This window comes from Bos taurus, chromosome 5 (genome assembly GCF_002263795.3).
Source record: "Bos taurus isolate L1 Dominette 01449 registration number 42190680 breed Hereford chromosome 5, ARS-UCD2.0, whole genome shotgun sequence".
Classification (NCBI taxonomy): Eukaryota; Metazoa; Chordata; class Mammalia; order Artiodactyla; family Bovidae; genus Bos; species Bos taurus.
In genome coordinates, this window is record NC_037332.1 from 102,752,778 (window position 1) to 102,770,832 (window position 18,055).

The 18,055-nt window shown below is 43.5% G+C and overlaps 1 protein-coding gene across 2 annotated transcripts in view; it reads right to left on the reverse strand.

The window, feature by feature from the left end:
* Positions 1-15,189: 15,189 nt before the first annotated feature.
* WC1 (BoWC1.1) overlaps positions 15,190-18,055 on the reverse strand; it is a 51,453-nt gene continuing 48,587 nt past the window's right edge. For both annotated transcript variants that reach the window (XM_059887252.1, XM_059887253.1), the window contains one exon: positions 15,190-15,476. In XM_059887252.1, the coding sequence (XP_059743235.1) occupies positions 15,310-15,476 (167 nt within the window). In that variant the 3' untranslated portion in view covers positions 15,190-15,309. The remainder of the gene's footprint in view (positions 15,477-18,055) is intronic.

Genomic DNA, 18,055 nt, shown 5'->3' on the forward strand with positions numbered 1-18,055 from the left:
CCAATACAATATTGTAAAGTTAAAAAATAAAAGAAAAAGAAAAAAAATAACAGAACTATTAAAAAAAAAAAAAAAAAAAAAAACCTCCTGTAACCAGCTCAAAGTAATGGAGATCCAGGAATTACCTGATGAAGAATTCAAAATAATACTTCAAAAGATGATTAGAGTGTTACAAGATAACTCAAATATTTAATGATACCAATAAAACAATGCAAATAAAATAAGAACAATAAAGATATATAAAATATTTTTTTAAAAAAGAACTAACTAGATATTTTGAAACTGAATAATAAATGAATGGGCTTCCCAGTTGGCACTAGTGGTAAAGAAGCCACCTGCAAATGCAGGAGATGTAAGAGACTCGGGTTCAATCCCTGAGTCCAGAAGATCCCCTGGAGGAGGGCATGGCAACCCACTCCAGTGTTCTTCCCTGAAGAATCCCATGGACCGAAGAGTCTACAGTCCATAGGGTCACAAAGAGTCAGACATGACTGAGGTGACTTAGCATCCACACAATATAATGAGTAATCTTAAAAGTTCAATACAGAGATTCAACAACAGACTTGACCGAGGGAAAGAAAAAGAAAAAAGAATCAATGAGTTAGAAGAAAGATCAGTTGAAAGTATCCACGCAGAGAAGCAAAAAGAGAAAGAAAGGAATATAGAAAGCCAGTGGGAACTATGGACACCATAAAGAGGAACAATGTATGCAACGGAGTCAGGGCAGGAGAAGTGAGGGAGAAAAGAATTAAGGGCTGAGGACCTCCTGGTGGTGCAGTGGATAAGAGTCCACCTGCCAGTGCAGGGGACATCAGTTCAATCCCTGGTACAGGAAGATTCCACATGCCGCAGAGCAACTAAGCCAGTGTGCCACAGCTACTGAAACCTGTGCACCTAGAGCCTGTGGTCTACAGCAAGAGAAGCCACTGCAGTGAGAAGTCTGTGCACTGCTTACCACAACTAGAGAAGTCCTGTATGCAAGGAAGGAGACCTAGCACAGCCAAAAATAAATAATTAAAACAGAAAGGAGAAAACACAGGCTGAGAATTTCCCAAACCTAGGGAAAGATCTGGACATCTAAGTTCAAGAAGCTAATAAGTCACCCCAAAATTTCAATCCAAAGCAACCTTTTCTAAGACTCACAGAGTTAACTGTCCAAATGCTAAGACAAAGAATTCTAAAGGTCTAAAGAGAAGAAAAAATTCTGTCACCCAAGAGGACTCCCATAAGGAGATCAGCAGATTTGTCCAAGGAAACCCTGCAGACCATGAAGAAAGATTAACACATTCTACCCTCACTCAGTGGAAAGCAGATCCAGGGAGGGACAGGAGAGGGCACGAGAGAAAGTGCTCCCTACAGAGTCATAGCAGATCCTGGGAGGGGAAGGGACCGTCCCATGCCGCAGCACATCAGGAAATATCACAGGGACCGGGGCAGGGACTTGGGAACTTATACACCTGAGGCTGTGCTTCAACTGATCTCTACAGACAAAAGGTCCCCTCTCCTGGCTGCAGGCTCCTCTGCTCCACAATGAACACCTGGTGGGAACAGGTGAGGCCAGCAAGCAGAGCCTCTCATAGAGCCCAGTGCTGGGCAGACAGGGCAACAAGCAGAGGGGAGCCCAGGGGATGGGGGAGAGGAGCCAGAGAGAGGCAGGCAGGTGCACCATTATCTCTGATCTGGTCACATGCAGCGGCATGACACCCAGCCCTGTGGACACCCTGTGTGCTTCACAGACCAACGGACTCAGTCCCTGCTCAGCAGCCCTGTTCCTGTCACACAGACAGGCTGTACCACCCCTTACACACACATGTGCACACACACACACACACACATCACACACCCTCACACACTCCTCACACACTCCACAAACACACACACTCTTCACACCCTCACTCACACATTCTATTTACACACACACACACAGCTTCACATACACACACCCTCACACATTCCTCACATACTCACAGACATACTCCTCATACCCTTACAAACACACACCCTCACATACTCCTTACCTTCACACACACACACATACAGAGCCTACAGGAGCACAGACACAGGAAACACGGGGACCCAGCGGGAATGCTCACACACCAGGCACATGGAGTGTGTGGGAATAGCCCAGAGTCCCATCTGAGGTCAGTGGCTGGAACTTCCACACACTGGGAGCCATTGGGACTTCTAGAGCTCCCTGAGAACAAGGGAGACAGTGGAGGGACTCAGGCTGACCCAGGTAGGTCCAGGCCAAACCTCACTGCTCTGTAAAATCTGCCACTATGACCAGTGGACCCCCCACAGGAGAAGGACCAGTGTTCACAGTCAGCGTGGCTCCTTTTTGACCAAAAATACTGAGACCATGGCTCCACAGATCCAGACACCTTTCCTTTCACCACAATGTCCACTCCCTGCTGTGGACCCAGGACAGAGGGGCAGCCCTTACCTTGACCACCCACCATGGTGCCGAGGAGGAGGACACAGAGTCCCCGCAGGGAGAGGTGTGTGCCCAGAGCCATCCTGACCCCACGTCCTCAAGATCACAGTCCCAGCTGCAGGATAAGCCTGTGAGGAGCATCAGGATGCTGACTGGGTCTATATAGACCACCCCTTACACCCTCCCTCCTGAGAGCCAATAGCAACACCTTTCACCATTTCAGCCACTATCGGAGGCTGCATCTGCCCCTTTCTGAACACCAATGAGCTTCTGAATCTTCCACATCTCCTTATATGAGCAGCACAGTCCTTTGACCTCCTGCTTCCGTGGTCCTGGGAGCCAGGTCCCATGACCGGGACTGGGATAGAAAAGATGCATCAAAAACCATGAGTGCCTTTCTCTCTCCTAATCACCCTGGTCGACATCTGCAGACTGTAAGATCTCACAGGGTCTGGGTGTGGGATCTGTTGACCCATGGAGAATATCTTTTGTACAATCAAGTAATGATTTTCCCCAGCACTGAGCTCAGGGTGGAAGCAGAGACCTACAAGAAGTTTTGAAATACAATATTTATCAGGTCAGCAGAAAATGAGGGCCAGGAGTACATGAATTCACAGGTGACTGTGGAGGCATGAAGTGAGACCCATCAAGTTGGGGGGATGAGATTGCAGGTCTTTTCCCCCTTCTCAGAATGATCTGGTGATTGGGTCCTGGAGCACGTGCCTGCTTGCTCAGTCGTGTCTGACTCTTTGCAACCCCTGCACTGTAGCTCGCCAGCCTCCTCTGTCCAACAGATTTTCCAGGCAAGAGTACTGGAGTCAGTGGCTATTTCCTTCTAAAGAGATCTTTCTGACTCTAGGATCAAAACCATGTCACCTGTGTCTCCTGCATTGGCAGGTGGGTTCCCTATAGGGACGTTCAGACATGTTAAATCTCTGTCCCTTTATTGCATTTCATGTGAAGTATCTCTTTCAGCTATTCACCAAAAAATGTTTATGGAGAGAAAGAGATTGCTGTTTAAGGAAACAAAGAGAGGAGGAATCATCACTGAACTCTAGTCTTCCAAAATTGTAGCAGGGATCTCTAGAAGAAAGCACGGAGCTTCCCTGATGGCTCAGCAGTAAAGAATCCGCCCGCAAAGCAGGAGATGTGGGTTTGATCCCTGGGTCAGGAAGATCCCCTGGATAAGGAAATGGCAACCCACTCCAGTGTTCTTGCCTGGAGAATTCTGTGGACAGAAGGGCCTGGTGGTCCTTTCATGTCCAGTGCAGTCCATCGCATTGAAGAGAGTCAGACACAACTAAGGAACTAAACAACAACAAGAAAATTACAGTTTATAAAGACTAAAGTTTTCTAAACTTCACATTTATCCCCCTCATAAGCTGAGAGTATGGTTTGATAAGATTCAGAATACATTTGTATTATAAACCATAACTACAACGATGCAAAATGTAATTTAAGGCAACAGCTCCAGACAGAAGGGGAAATAGAAAGTCTTCTTATACATGATAGCTGCATGTGATGGGGAAAGAAGGGGCAAGTGAAGCAGAGAATAGAAGGGGTTCTTGCTTCCTGGAACCATCAGTTGACCCCACCTTCTCAGTTTTGCATTTAAGAAGAAAGGTGGCAACAAGAATGGAATCCCAGGTGGGTTGATGGGACAGATACAAGCAGAAGGGACTGATGTCCAGTATAGCCACTGATGCCTTGTTTTGTTTCCACTGATCAGAGAAGCTCTCAGATGCTTCCCAGAAAGTAATCCTGGGATGAGTATAGAACAGAGAAGGACCATAAGAGATGCAAGAGAGAGCTCCCTCATCAAAATTCAAGGTCACTAATGTGCTGCCCCCTTTCCTCATGCCCCCTCAGGCTCAAGATTCCCGTGATGCAGCCCTGTGGTCCAAACAACCCCAGACTGAGGCCCCCTCATCCTGACTCTTCCTTTTCAGCACAGACGTGGAAGGAAGCATCTGTGACACACAGGCCCCAGGGTCCCCACCAGAGCTCAGAGACAGCTTCATGAGCCACACACACATGCCCACCTTAATGTCTCAGCCTGGCCAACACCCAGGGCAGCTGCTGGCCATTTAACAGCCCTGCCACATCCCACACCAGAAGGACCCTCATCCTGGCCCGCAGACACAGCTTCTCTGTCCTGTAATACCCATCCTTTCTTCTTGAGACTCAGAAGAAAAGATAATTAAACACAAGCTTTCCTCCCTCTAAGTATGTTAATATTTACCCATTATTTATACAAGATTCACTTCCTTGTCATCTGGTCCTCTCACTCTCAAGCCCAGTGACTGTACCTGAGCCCCATCTCCTATATCTGGACCTTTAACACATCAATGATAAAAACTGATTATAAATATCAAAACCAAAATTTAAAGTCAGGGGCTGGAGAAGGACCAAGATCTGCTCAGTTACTTAGAATTGATGCTCTACTCCCTCTGGGCCCAAAGTCATCATTCCTTACCCAGTTATGGACTCCACAGCATCACCAGAAACCACGGGACAGCCACCTAGAACACAGGACGTGCTTTCTGGGGTTGAGTATCCCTCCCACGGGATGACACACAGATGCATTTAGTGAACAAGGTACACACGGTCTCACTCACCTTGGGATTGAGATCTCACAGGTAAGACACTGTTGAGGGTTCCAGACTCTGTTGTAGGGAAGGAGGGGCTGGAAAGGAGGGGCTAACTCAGGGCTGGCAGGCTGTTCCCAGGCAGCACCCTCTACCCCAGAGCTGGGGGTGCAGGGTCAACATGGACCAACTCACCCTTGGAAGAAGTTACTTCTTCTGTGACACATAAGAAAATCTCAATGTCCAATCTCATTCTCATTTTGATATTTGGCAAAACTAATACAATTATGTAAAGTTAAAAAAAAAAAAAAAAGATTTGAGAAGGAAAGTTTTAGAGAGGACACTAACCCAGCTGTGTCCACAGTGAACTTGAGAGAGTGGAAGGCAGGGGTGAGGAGAACAGACTGGGGAGCCAGACTGCCTGGTCTTGACTCACAGTTTAGCTGCATGCCATGTGTGGACCTTGAACAGGGTTCTTACACTCTCTGATTAGTAAAAGGAGGGTTGTGATCATGCCTAGATTACTGAGTTTTGGTGAGGACTAGGTGAGTTGGCATTAGCATGTGATATTACAACACTAGTTCACAGTAGTACATGCGCTGATGCTGATTTGCTCAGTCATGGCCGACTCTGCAACCCCATGGACTGTAGCCCACCAGCTTCCTCTGTCCATGGAATTTTCCAGACAATAACAGTAGTACATAGTAGCAGTATTATGTACTACTGTTATCTTGCCTTCCTGATGACTCAGATGGTAAAGAATCTGCCTGCAATACAGATCTTAGTTCGATCCCTGGGTCAGGAAGATCCTCTGGAGAAGGAAATGGCAACCCACTTCAATATTCTTGCCTGGGAAATCCCATAGGCAGAGGAGCCTGGAAGGGCTACCGTCCATTGAGTCGAAAAGAGTTAGTCATTACTGAGTGACTAACACACACACACACACACACACACATACACACACACACACACACACAGTAGTCGTAAAGAAGCAGAGTTAGGGCATCTCCCACCATCTCGTCGCAGGAATCCCAGGACTCTAGAACAGGAATTCAATTCTGTTACCTGGAGCCTTGGCTGTGGCTCTTGGAATTCTCTCAGGAACTATAGGCTGTGATGGTGATTGGTGACAATCAGAATTGTGAGTCTTCCACAAATCACCCCTTCTCTCTGTGCCCCATGCAACTGGTCAAGAACCTCAATCTTACCATCGGAGAGCTTTTGTGAATTAAGTTGTTTACTTAATCATTTTACTTTATAAACTCGAATGTACTTGGCAAAACATTTTGCATCTAATTCCCCTTCATATCCCCAATGCCTGGCTAATTAAAAATCCTAAATGATGTCTTTTGTGTACCTGAATGAATGAATGTCAGCCTGATATTTTATACAAATCATTTCAATCAAAAAGAAATCTTTTGAGAAATAATTTAACTTGTGAGGATGTAACAGCACAATGCAAGCTGCATCATTTGTTTTAATGATATTTCAATACTGTTAAATGGTATGAGCTATATATGGTTCACTTCAACACCTTTCTGCAATGAATGCAGTAAATTACAATAACTAGAAACAACCTCGGAGAAGGCAATGGCACCCCACTCCAGTACTCTTGCCTGGAAAATTCCATGGACAGAGGAGCCTGGTAAGCTGCAGTCCATGGGGTCTCGAAGAGTCGGACACGACTGAGCGACTTCCCTTTCACTTTTCACTTTCATGCATTGGGGAAGGAAATGGCAACCCACTCCACTGTTCTTGCCTGGAGAATCCCAGGGACGGGGGAGTCTGGTGGGCTTCCATCTATGGGGTCGCACAGAGTCGGATATGACTAAAGCGACTTAGCAGCAGCAGCAGCAGAAACAGCCTAGCCCCAGTACAAGAGCAGTGCTGAGACAGCCAGTTCTAAACACGTGTAAATGCTGCAAATTTCTTTGTATATCTGAAGATTAAAAAAGACAAGCCACAGTGCACTGACAGGTGAAGACCATGAAGCCTCCTGTTCTGGTCTTAATCAGATATGGCCAAATGGTCAGGATGTTTACGTATTTATCATTTGGCACATTTTCAATTCAAACCACACACAACTGTAACAGGAAGCAATTTTGTTATAAAAAATGTGAACAGCTTCCGTGTTGAATTAGAAGTGCAGAAGCAAAGAGCAGAAAAAATCTTGTTCTTTGACTTAGGCTAACTATTTGTCCTCATGGATTGTAAAGAAATACAACATGTAGCATTATTATTCCCAAATCACCATGAGAATATGGTGGTTTCAGAGGTTCAGTAATCTCTTTGCTAGGAAAGTTAATAATTAAACCTTCTTGCTTGAGGAAAATTTCCTCAGGACCAATCAGAGTGACTAAAATACAAAATATAAAGAGGCATACAACTCTAACAGAAAATTATTAACTGAGTTGTTATACCAAAGCATTGGAGACCTGCCCCACCACCTGTGTTCTTTGCATGGATGGGACCAAGGTTCGTAAAGACTCATTTACCAAAGACCACTTCATCACCAGGGCATGAAGGAAAGCAAGGTTATGAGCTGGTGTTGTCCAGCCCATCACCTCTGTTCAGCCCTTTATAGTCTGTACCCATCAAACAAAGAGTGTGGCACTGAATTGGCCTCATTCACTCCTCCATAGTGCAACATCAGATACCCAGAGACAAGAGCAGATCAAAGCTAAGAAATCAAAGACAAGCAGATTCTAAGTGGAGAGCATGCAGACCAAGGACCCTTCCCCACTGCTGTTGGAAACAAAGAAGCCCTCCCTCCCCAGACACCATCTGTGGGAGGAGAGACAAGAAGGTGCCTGCTTAAATATAGAAAAATCAGTCTGAGCAGGGAGCTTGAACTAGAAATGACAAAACAATTATACAATGAACCCGAGCTAAGTTGAGGGACAAATTTTAAATAGGAGAGTCTGTGCTAATGTTATGGAACTTTTCAGTCCACACAGACATCCCTTGCTAGTGCACAAGATAAAATCAGTGATAAAAAGAGTATATTACATTTATGTATATTTGAATTCTAGGGGACACATTTTTAAGCCCACTACAGAAAGAAAACTCATAAATCTTCTCGTTTTTAAATGCACAGAGTTGTCGCCTCTGTGAACTCTTTTTAATTTCTCCAGCTCAAAATTACTACTGTGTCTATTTAATCTATAAAATCTTGCCCACTGTCTTAAAAGTGGGGGCTTCTTGAGAGCAAGTATTGTGTCTTACTCTTCAATATCTCTTTAAAGTCAAGTAAAGACACATAGAAAAAGCTTAACAAATAGTGGATAAATAAAGAAATGAATGCATGAACAAATGCTGAAAATCACCCAGAGTTAATGATACTGAGCGGGAAAGGGATAGGGGAGACACAAATCTGACTAATCCCACTCGGCACAGACTGAAGTGGAGTAAGGAGTCAGAGACACACCAGACAAAGGAACCAGATAGAAAATGCCTTCTTCAAATCTCACTCTGGGGAGGGTCCAATCACATGTAATTTCTGCACAAGGCTGTAGCTCAGAAACTTTACCAAGGGAAGAAAAAACTGACAGCATTGCTATTAAGGATGTGGCATCGACAATAATACTTACCAAATAGCTGTTTTTCTAGCTCCCAGTGACTCATTCTGGACAATGAAGCATGGGTAGTGTCACATGTGTCTCTTCCAAGTGGAGACATGAAAACCCCATGTGACTCTCTAGTCTCTCTCTTTTCTGCCCCAGAAGTTGTGTGTTCCAAATGGTGCACATGCGAGCTGATGGTGCCTCACTGACCATGGTACATGTGTAGGTTGGTAATGAATGTATGTATGCATGTATGTGTTGCCTCTGAGATTTGGGGGTCAGTTGTTCCAGTAGCAGAACAGAGTCTATTCTGACAGATCCAAAGGGGAAACAAGACTTGAAAAAAAAAATCTGTCACATGAATCAGGTACTTTCCTGGATCTCCTCTTCCTTCTGTGTCTTCATCCCAAGCTACTCCCTCAGGTGGTCAGCTTGCATCCTCTGTTGGGCCTGGTTGGTTCTCAGTCACCATTTCTGATTGACCAACAACTAGATCTAAGTCCTGTTTAAGAGCACCCACCCCTGGTGCATCTCCTGTTCCCTTTATATCACTCTGTGCTGACAGTCAGGCTCAGTTTCCCAAATTTGTCTCTTAGCATCTTGACCTTCATCCTTAAACAGCTCTCCTTTGCTCTGAGTTAGTCAGTTCATCATATTTTTACTTTCCACCAATCCTGTACTAATGAAAAGGCAGCATGTACTTTCTAAACCTCTTTAGTTTCTTCTTGATTTCCTGAACAAATCTGATTTCTGGATGGAGTGCTCCATGTAGTTAATTAATTTCTTCACCTTTGGGTAAGAAATAATCTTGCTGAATTTTTTCCCCCTCAACTGAAGAAAATGGCACATTCAAAGCCTATCTTCTTGTGACCATGTTACCGAAAGTATGTGTGTGAGGTCTGGCTGCTCACTGCTTAAAAGCCAGTATACAGGGCAGGTTGGTGGAAAAGAAAGTTTGCTTTATTTCATATGCCAGCAACTGGCAGGAGCAGTGGCAGCCATCTGTTCAAAGGCCAACGTTCACCCCCATGACAAGCAGGCAGTGAGAGTTTTATAGACAAAGTGGGAGGGGGGTTACATGCAGAAATAGTAGAGTCATCTTCAAATTGGTCATGAGTGGTCTGACTAGTGTCATCTTGGTTACTTTCAATTCAGTTCAGTCGCTCAGTAGTGTCCAACTCTATGTTACCCAGTGGACTACAGCACACCGGGCTTCCCTGTCCATCACCAACTCCTGGAACTTGCTCAAACTCATGTCCATCAAGCTGGTGATGCCATCCAAAACATCCACTGGTTGTTTTAGGTAGAGTTGATCTTTAGTGCCTGGGTGTACTTGTTCCCATGTCTTTGTGGTCAGTTCTCAGAATTGTGGATGCTCAAGTCCTGGGTACAGTGTGGTCATCATGTAGTTCACTGCTCCGCCTGGTGTTTTGTGTCTATAAGACAGCTCACAGGACACGGCTCAGAATATCATCTATAACCCTTGAGAAAGAACTAAAGGTCCTTGACTGTGCTTAATGACTACATTATTATTATTTAGTCTCCTCTGACTGTTTTCCTTTGTTTCCACGTTTCTCGCTTCTCCAATTAAACGTATTCTTTGACTAAAGTTTTCCACAGGCAAAAGGCAGGCAGAAGACACGGTGAGGGGGCAAGGATCATAGAGTCCTCTCTGCTTCAACCGCAGCCCTAGGGCCCCCCTCGGGATTTGGAAGGGGCTGGTGCAAGGAGAGGCTCTGAAGAACACACTTCATTAACTTTATGATTAACCCACCTCTGCTCAGAGCTGATGTAATTACCAACTGCAGAGCTATTGAGTTCTTGTGGGTGGTGATTCTTAAACCACTGCAACCTAAGGTTAGTGCCTCTGGGGTGGCACTCAGAGTTCAAAGCCTGAGTGATTGCTCACATTCAAAGTCTATGAACTGAGGCTCTATTGCACATGGAGCTTTGGTGCAGCTGAGTCCTGCCCGCAGACCAGCCTCAGAACACTGGAAAATACAGCAATGTGTTCCTCCTTTAACATCAAAGACTCTGTGAACAAACCTCTTTTCCTTGTCATCGAATGTTTCCCAATCTGGGCATGCTAACCAAGGCTCCTGCAGTCTGCAGGCATTTTCTGAGGCCTTGCCAGGGCCCAGGATTGGAGTGAGGCCTGTGCCTGTGTATAAGCTCTATATTTCCCCTCTCTATAACTTTACAGATGCTCAACTAATATTTATTGAATGGCTGAATGACACTGTACTAAATATTGAAGATAAATTGTCTTAAGTATAAAGAAATGTTTCTGAGAACATCATTTAGATAATATTTTTTTAAGGCAAATGTTTCTGACAATTACCAAGGCAAAATTTCATTTTCAAAAATAAGCAGCTATCACCAACAAATATGTCACAACGAACGCTGCAAATTTCTATCTCTAAGGATACACAAGACAAACCACAAAGTATCTACATGTGGCTTCTTAATAAGTCTTAATCAAACCCAACTGAGGAGACAGGATATTCATATGATTTATCATTGGCAGTTATTTCATTAAAACCACACAGCAATATCACAGGAAGAAAATTTGCAATTAAAAAAGTACAGCTGCACCATCGATATGACATACGGAAACAGATGAGGTGCCCAAAGACTTCTTTGGCTTAAAATAACAGACAGCTTAATTAGTCTTTCACTTCTCGAAGGAGAGTCCTCTTTGGCTGATCTTGAAAGATGATGTGGAGACCAGGACAACTCAACTGTTCTGCACAACAGTTAGAACTGTGAATTGATAATTTTGGATACTGTTGCTCTTTGAGTCCCTTCTTGTCACTTTTTGTGAATCTACTGTAGGTTTTTACATTTTTGTTACCACATGGCTCACATAAAACCTCTTAGTGGGACAACAGTAAATACTACACTGATAACAAATTAATTCCAATGACATGCAAAAGTTCTACCTTTTTATCCCCTTCTACGCATTTTGTTTTGGATGTCACAATTTACCTCTCTCTATATTGTATATCCACTAAAAAAATATTTTTCTCTATAGCTATTTTAATACTTTCTTTAGACTAAACCTACCTGATTAGCACACTACCATATTACAGTGTCAGAGTATGCTGAATTGGATTCAGTATTTAAAAGTCTGTTGTATATTTTCACTTCTTTCATATAAAAATTAACATCCTTCATTTAGTTTGAGGAACTCCCGTCAGCAATCTTGTAAGACAAGCCTAATGTTGTTGAATCCCCTCAACTGTTGTTCGTTTGGGAAAGTCTTTATATCGTCTTCATTTATGAAAAACAACCTTCCTGAGAAAAGTATTCTTGGGTGGTAGGCTTTTTTTTTTTTTTTTTGCATAAGTTTGAATATATTATCTTCTCTCTCCTGATATTTTTAATTTCTTTTTTGTGAGCATTTACTTTTCTCTTGCTGCTTATAAAATTCTCTCTTCTTCTTGATTACAAGCAATGTTTCTTGGGGATGATCATTTTGAATGAACTCTGAGGAGTGACCTATTAGCTACATGAACTTGGATGTCTAAATCTCATCAGATTTGGGACTTATCTGGTATTATTTCTTTAAGTACAATCTGTGTCCCTCTCTCCCTCTCTTCTCCTTCTGGGACTCCAAGAATGTGCAGGTTGTTTCTGTGAATGTTACCCTAGAGTTCACACAGGTTCTTTCACACTTTTTCATTCCTCTTTTTCTTTGTTCCCCTGGCTGGGTAATCTCCATGGTCCCGCCTTCTAAGTTACAGTCTTTTGCTGTTGTTGATGCTCTAGGTAGCATTTTTCATTTTGTTGCATTCCATTCATTGTAGTCTTAAGCAACTGATCCAACAAGTCCATCCTAAAGGAAATCAGTCCTCAATATTCATTGGAAGGACTGATGCTGAAGCTGAAACTCCAATATTTTGACAACCTGATGTGAAGAACTGACTCATTAGAAAAGACCCTAATGCTTGGAAAGATTGAGGGCAGGAGGAGAAGGGGACGACAGGGGATGAAACAGTTGGATGATGGCATCATCGACTCAATGAACATGAGTTTGGGCAAGCTCTAGGAGTTGGTGATGGAGAGGGAAGCCTGGCGTGCTGCGGTCCATGTGGTCACAAAGAGTCGGACACGACTGAACCACTGAACTGAACTGAATCTTAAGCAACTGAATCTCTGTTTGGTTCATTTTTCTGTTTTGTTCCTTCTGTTATTCTCTCTGCCTCAATGCAAAGCTTGAGGGATCTCAGTTCCCCTACTGGGACTGAATCCAAACAACAGCAGTGAATGCATCTAATCCTAACCACTAAACCATCAGCAAAACTCCCTGTTTACTTCCTTTTTTATGATTTCTATCTCTGTTAAAAAATCTGAATTTATTCTGTGAAATAACACCTTAGCTCAAAAATTACTGAGCCCTAGCTCAATAATTACTGAGCCTGAGCTCTAGGACCCGAAAATCACAAAAGGAGGTGATGCTGCAACCCCTGAAGCCTGGGTGCCTAGAACCTGTTCACAACAAGAGAAGCCCATGCATAGAGAAACCTGCTGCCCACAAAGAAGAGTAGTGCCTGCTTGCTGCATTTGGAGAAAGCCCATGTGCAGCAACAAAGACTCATGCAACCAAAAATTGAAAACAGTAATAATGATGATGAGAAATTTTTTTAAATCTTATTTTCTTCATATATAGTCTTCCTGAATTTCATTGTTTATCTGTGTTTTCTTGGAGTTCACTGAGCTTCTTCGTGTGTGTGCCTTATTTCATCATATGTCATCTATTTCATCACTTCCCAAGTGAATAGCCATGTGAGCTGCCCTGGAAGAAGCCCTGGGCATCTTCCCATCCCCAAGCATAGCCTAGAACTATGAAGACTGCAAGCATGAGTGTAGGTTGGAGTCCTAGAAACCATCCAGAGTCATCAACCAAGTAACTGGGTGGGTCCAGCTCACAACCAGGCCAGCACTCTCAGGTTTTATATTAGTTCAGCAGCTTCTCCACATGGCCACAATGGAATTGGCCAGGGGTGGGGGTGGGGAGCAGGGGGTGTTGCAGGAGTAGTGTTGTGTAAACGTAATCTTTACTTTGTCACTTCTTCATGCCATCTCTCTCTACACTGAGGAGTCACAGCAGGATCACAATTACATTTTCAGTTCAGTTCAGTTCACTCAGTCGTGTCCCACTCTTTGTGACCCCATGAATCACAGCACGCCAGGCCTCCCTGTCCATCACCAACTCCCACTGTTCACCCAAACTCATGTCCATCGAGTCGGTGATGTCATCAAGCCATCTCATCCTCTTTTGTCCCCTTCTCCTCCTGCCCCCAATCATTCCCAGCATCAGGGACTTTTCCAATGAGTCAAATCTTCACGTGAAGTGGCCAAAATATTGGAGTTTCAGCTTCAGCATCAGTCCCTCCAATGAACACCCAGGACTGATCTCCTTTAGGGGGGACTAGCTGAATCTCCTTGCAGTCCAAGGGACTCTCAAGAGTCTTCTCCAACACCACAGTTCAAAAGCATCAATTCTTCAGCACTCAGCTTTCTTCACAGTCCAACTCTCACATCCATACATGACCACTGGAAAAACCTTGGCCTTGACTAGACAGACCTTTGTTGGCAAAGTAATATCTCTGCTTTTGAATATGCTATCTAGTTTGGCCATAACCTTCCTTCCAAGGAATAAGCATCTTTTAATTTCATGGCTGTAATCACCATCTGCAGTGATTTTGGAGCCAAAAAAAATAAAGTCTGACACTGCTTAGGCAATCTTGAAACATCTGAAACACAGACGTTTTCAAAGAATCCCCTTGGTCTGAAATTTTTCCTCTAAGAGATCAGTCATTTCAGATGCCTCCATCCATATCTCTGAAATATAAATAGCCAAATGTTCCTGATCTTTCCATATACATCCATTTTTCTGGATCCCCTCTGCCTAGGTCTCCACTTTCTTGCCCTCTTGTCCCATCTGAATACAGGGTGTGGGTGAGCACCAATTTGCCTTCCATCAACTTGAAGACATATATGAACTGATATAATTCACTTAGAAGGAGAGATCCTTGAAGAGAGAAGAAATAGCAGCATCCTAAACAAATAGTAAGAAGAGATGGAGAAGAAAGAATGGATTTATAAGGATTGGATAATCAAACAGACATGGGATACGAGCAAAGAGGTGTCTGTATCCACTAAAGGAATAAATGAGAGATGAAAAAGGAAGAGGTAGTTATGTTCAGTTAGATTTTTAATTGGCCTGTGAATATTGAGGCAGGATAAGGAAAGCTGTATCCATTCTCTTCCACCAGCCAACCTTCCACTTTGAAACTCACACCCAGGTTGGTGTCCAAGAACAAGTTACAAACTGGTGATGTGACATCTCAGAGGTGTTTAGAACTGGTTTTTTTTTTTTTTTTCCCATGAGTTCATCTTGTTAGGAAGGAGTGTAAGAATGTAGACCAAGTTTACATCCTTTTCGAAATAAGAGTGACCTGGAGCACTTGTGAGCATGCTCTCATTAGCCTCTAAGACAGATGAGAAAGCAGGTCAGCTCACTCACTTGCATTTCCTTCGAGAAAGATGGCATTTGAGGACCAATCCTCTAAAAGCGTTTGACATGGAGCTTGCTAAGTTAACAGCACAGCAAAAAGTTAATTTATTTAGAATATTTCATTTTGAGCAATTTTCATATGGCACAATTACAGGTCAGCACTACTCTATTGAAATACAGGCAATTAGAATATCTGAGGCTTCATCTCCTAGTTAATACAGCATCACAGAAAGTCACTGGGGATGTTCCCAGGGCACTGAGTTCAACATCATCGTACCCAGCATCCTCGTTCTTCCCCTGGAAAAGCCAGAGGCTCTCTTCTCCTTCCCCAGGATCAGCTGCCTCTCTGGAGAAGTTCAAATAAGAGCCTGAAGTAGAAAAGAGAAGTTTGATTAGAACTGAGACATGAGGATGGGACAGAACCCTCTGGTGGAAGGGAGTCAAGCAAGTGCTTATGACAAAGCATCCCTGGGACCCAGGTGTGGGGAGGGAGGCTCAGGCTATTTCACATGAGTTCCAGTGAGGATGGATCCCAGCTGTCCTCTCAGATCCAGTGCATGTGGTCTCCTGGGCCTCAGTGCATGGGGAAATCCTGCATCACAGGAGACCCGTGCTCAGGAGCTCTGGGAGACCTGCTTCCAGGCAACACAATACCAAGGAGATGCCCAGCAACGATAAGAATCATAAAAAGGAATTTAAATGTTCTCCTTTCACAGGTGATAGATGCAAATTCACAATAAGAGGGAGACTGGAAACAGGAAAAATCTGAATTCCTCACTCACAACCCAAGTCTGCTCTTAGTTGACTTGACTCCTGTCCCCAAATGTCCACAAATAGTATCACAGGTGCAGCCACAGATATCTCCTCCCCAGAAACTACACAGGCCCTCAGATGGAGAAATACTCTTTTCTAGAGAATGAGGGTCTTCTTGCAGCTACTGAAATATCAGTTTATTATGATACACACAGTCAAAGGCTTTGGCATAGTTAATAAGGCAGAAATAGATGTTTCTCTGGAACTCTCTTGCTTTTTCGATGATCCAGCGAATTTTGGCAATTTGATCTCTGATTCCTCTGCCTTTTCTAAGTCCAGCTTGAACATCTAGAATTTCATGGTTCATGTCCTGTTGAAGCCTGGCTTGGAGAATTTTGAGCATTACTTTCCTAGCGTGTGAGATGAGTGCAATTGTGTGGTAGTTTGAACATTCTTTGGCATTGCCTTTGTTTGGGATTGGAATGAAAACCAACCTTTTCCAGTCCTGTGGCCACTGCTAAGTTTTCCAAATTTACTGGCATATTGAGTGCAGCACTCTCACAGCATCATCTTTTAGGATTTGAAAGAGCTCAACTGGTGTTCCATCACCTCCATTAGCTTTGTTCAGAGTGATGCTTCCTAAGGCCCACTTGACTTCACATTCCAGGATATCTGGCTCTAGGTGAGTGATCACACCATTGTGATTATCTGGGTCATAAGGTTTTTTTTGTATAGTTCTTCTGTGTGTTCTTGCCACCTCTTCTTAATATCTTCTGCTTCTGTTAGGTCCATAACATTTCTGTCCTTTATTGTACCCATCTTTGCATGAAATATTCCCTTTGTATCTTTAATTTTCTTGACCAGATCTCTAGTCTTTCCCATTCCATTGTTTTCCTATGTTTCTTTGCATTGATCAGTGAGGAAGGCTTTCTTATCTCTCCTTGCTATTCTTTGGAATCAAATGGAGATATCTTTCCTTTTCTCCTTTGGTTTCACTTGTCATCTTTTTTCAGCTATTTGTAAGGCCTCCTCAGACAACCATTTTGCCTTTTTACATTTCTTTTTCTTTGGGATGGTCTTGATCCCTGCCTCCTGTACAATGTCACAAACTTCCATCCATAATTCATCAGGCACTCTGCCTATCAGACATAATCCCCTGAATCTATTTGTCACTTCTACTGTGTAATCATAAGGAATTTGATTTAGGTCATACCTGAATAGTCTAGTGGGTTTCTCTACTTTCTTCAATTTAAGTCTGAATTTGGCAATAAGGAGTTCATGATCTGAGCCACAGTCAGCTCCCGGTCTTATTTTGCTGACAGTACAGAACATCTCCATCTTTGACTGCAAAGAATATAATTAATCTGATTTCAGTACTGACCATCTGATGATGTCCACGTGTAGAGTTCTCTCTTGTGTTGTTGGAAGAGGGTGTTTGTTATGACCAGTTCATTCTCTTGGCAAAACTCTATTAGCCTTTGCCTTGCCTCATTTTGTACTCCAAGGCCAAATTTGGCTGTTACTCCAGGTATCTCTTGACTTCCTACTTTTGCATTCCAGTCCCTTATAATCAAAAGGACATCTTTTTTAGGTGATAGTTCTAAAAGGTCATGTAGGTCTTCATAGAATGGCAACTTCAGCTTCTTCAGCATTACTGATTCGGCATAGACCTGGATTACTGTGATATTGAATGGTTTGCCTTCATGTATGTGACAGTGAAAAGATATTATTAAAACACTTGTTCCATCTTTGAATTTGGTTTAGTTCAGATCCGTCACTCACTCATGCCTGACTCTCTGTGATCCCATGGACTGCAGCATGCCAGGCTTCCCTGTCTATCACCAACACCCAGAGCTTGCTCAAACTCATATCCATCGAGTCGGTGATGCCATCCAACCACTTCATCCTCTGTCATCTCCCTCTCCTCCTGCCTTCTATCTTTCCCAGCATCAGGGTCTTTTCAAAAGAGTCAGTTCTTCGCATCAGGTGGCCAAGGTATTGGAGCTTCTACTTTGGCTCAGTCCTACCAATGAATATTCAAGATTGAATTCCTTTAAATTGTCTGGGTTGATCTCCTTGCCATCCAAGGGTCTCTGAAGAGTCTTCTCCAACACTACAGTTCAAAAGCATCAATTCTTAAGCGCTTAGCTTTCTTTTATTGCTGCTACTGCTAAGTCACTTCACTCGTGTCCGA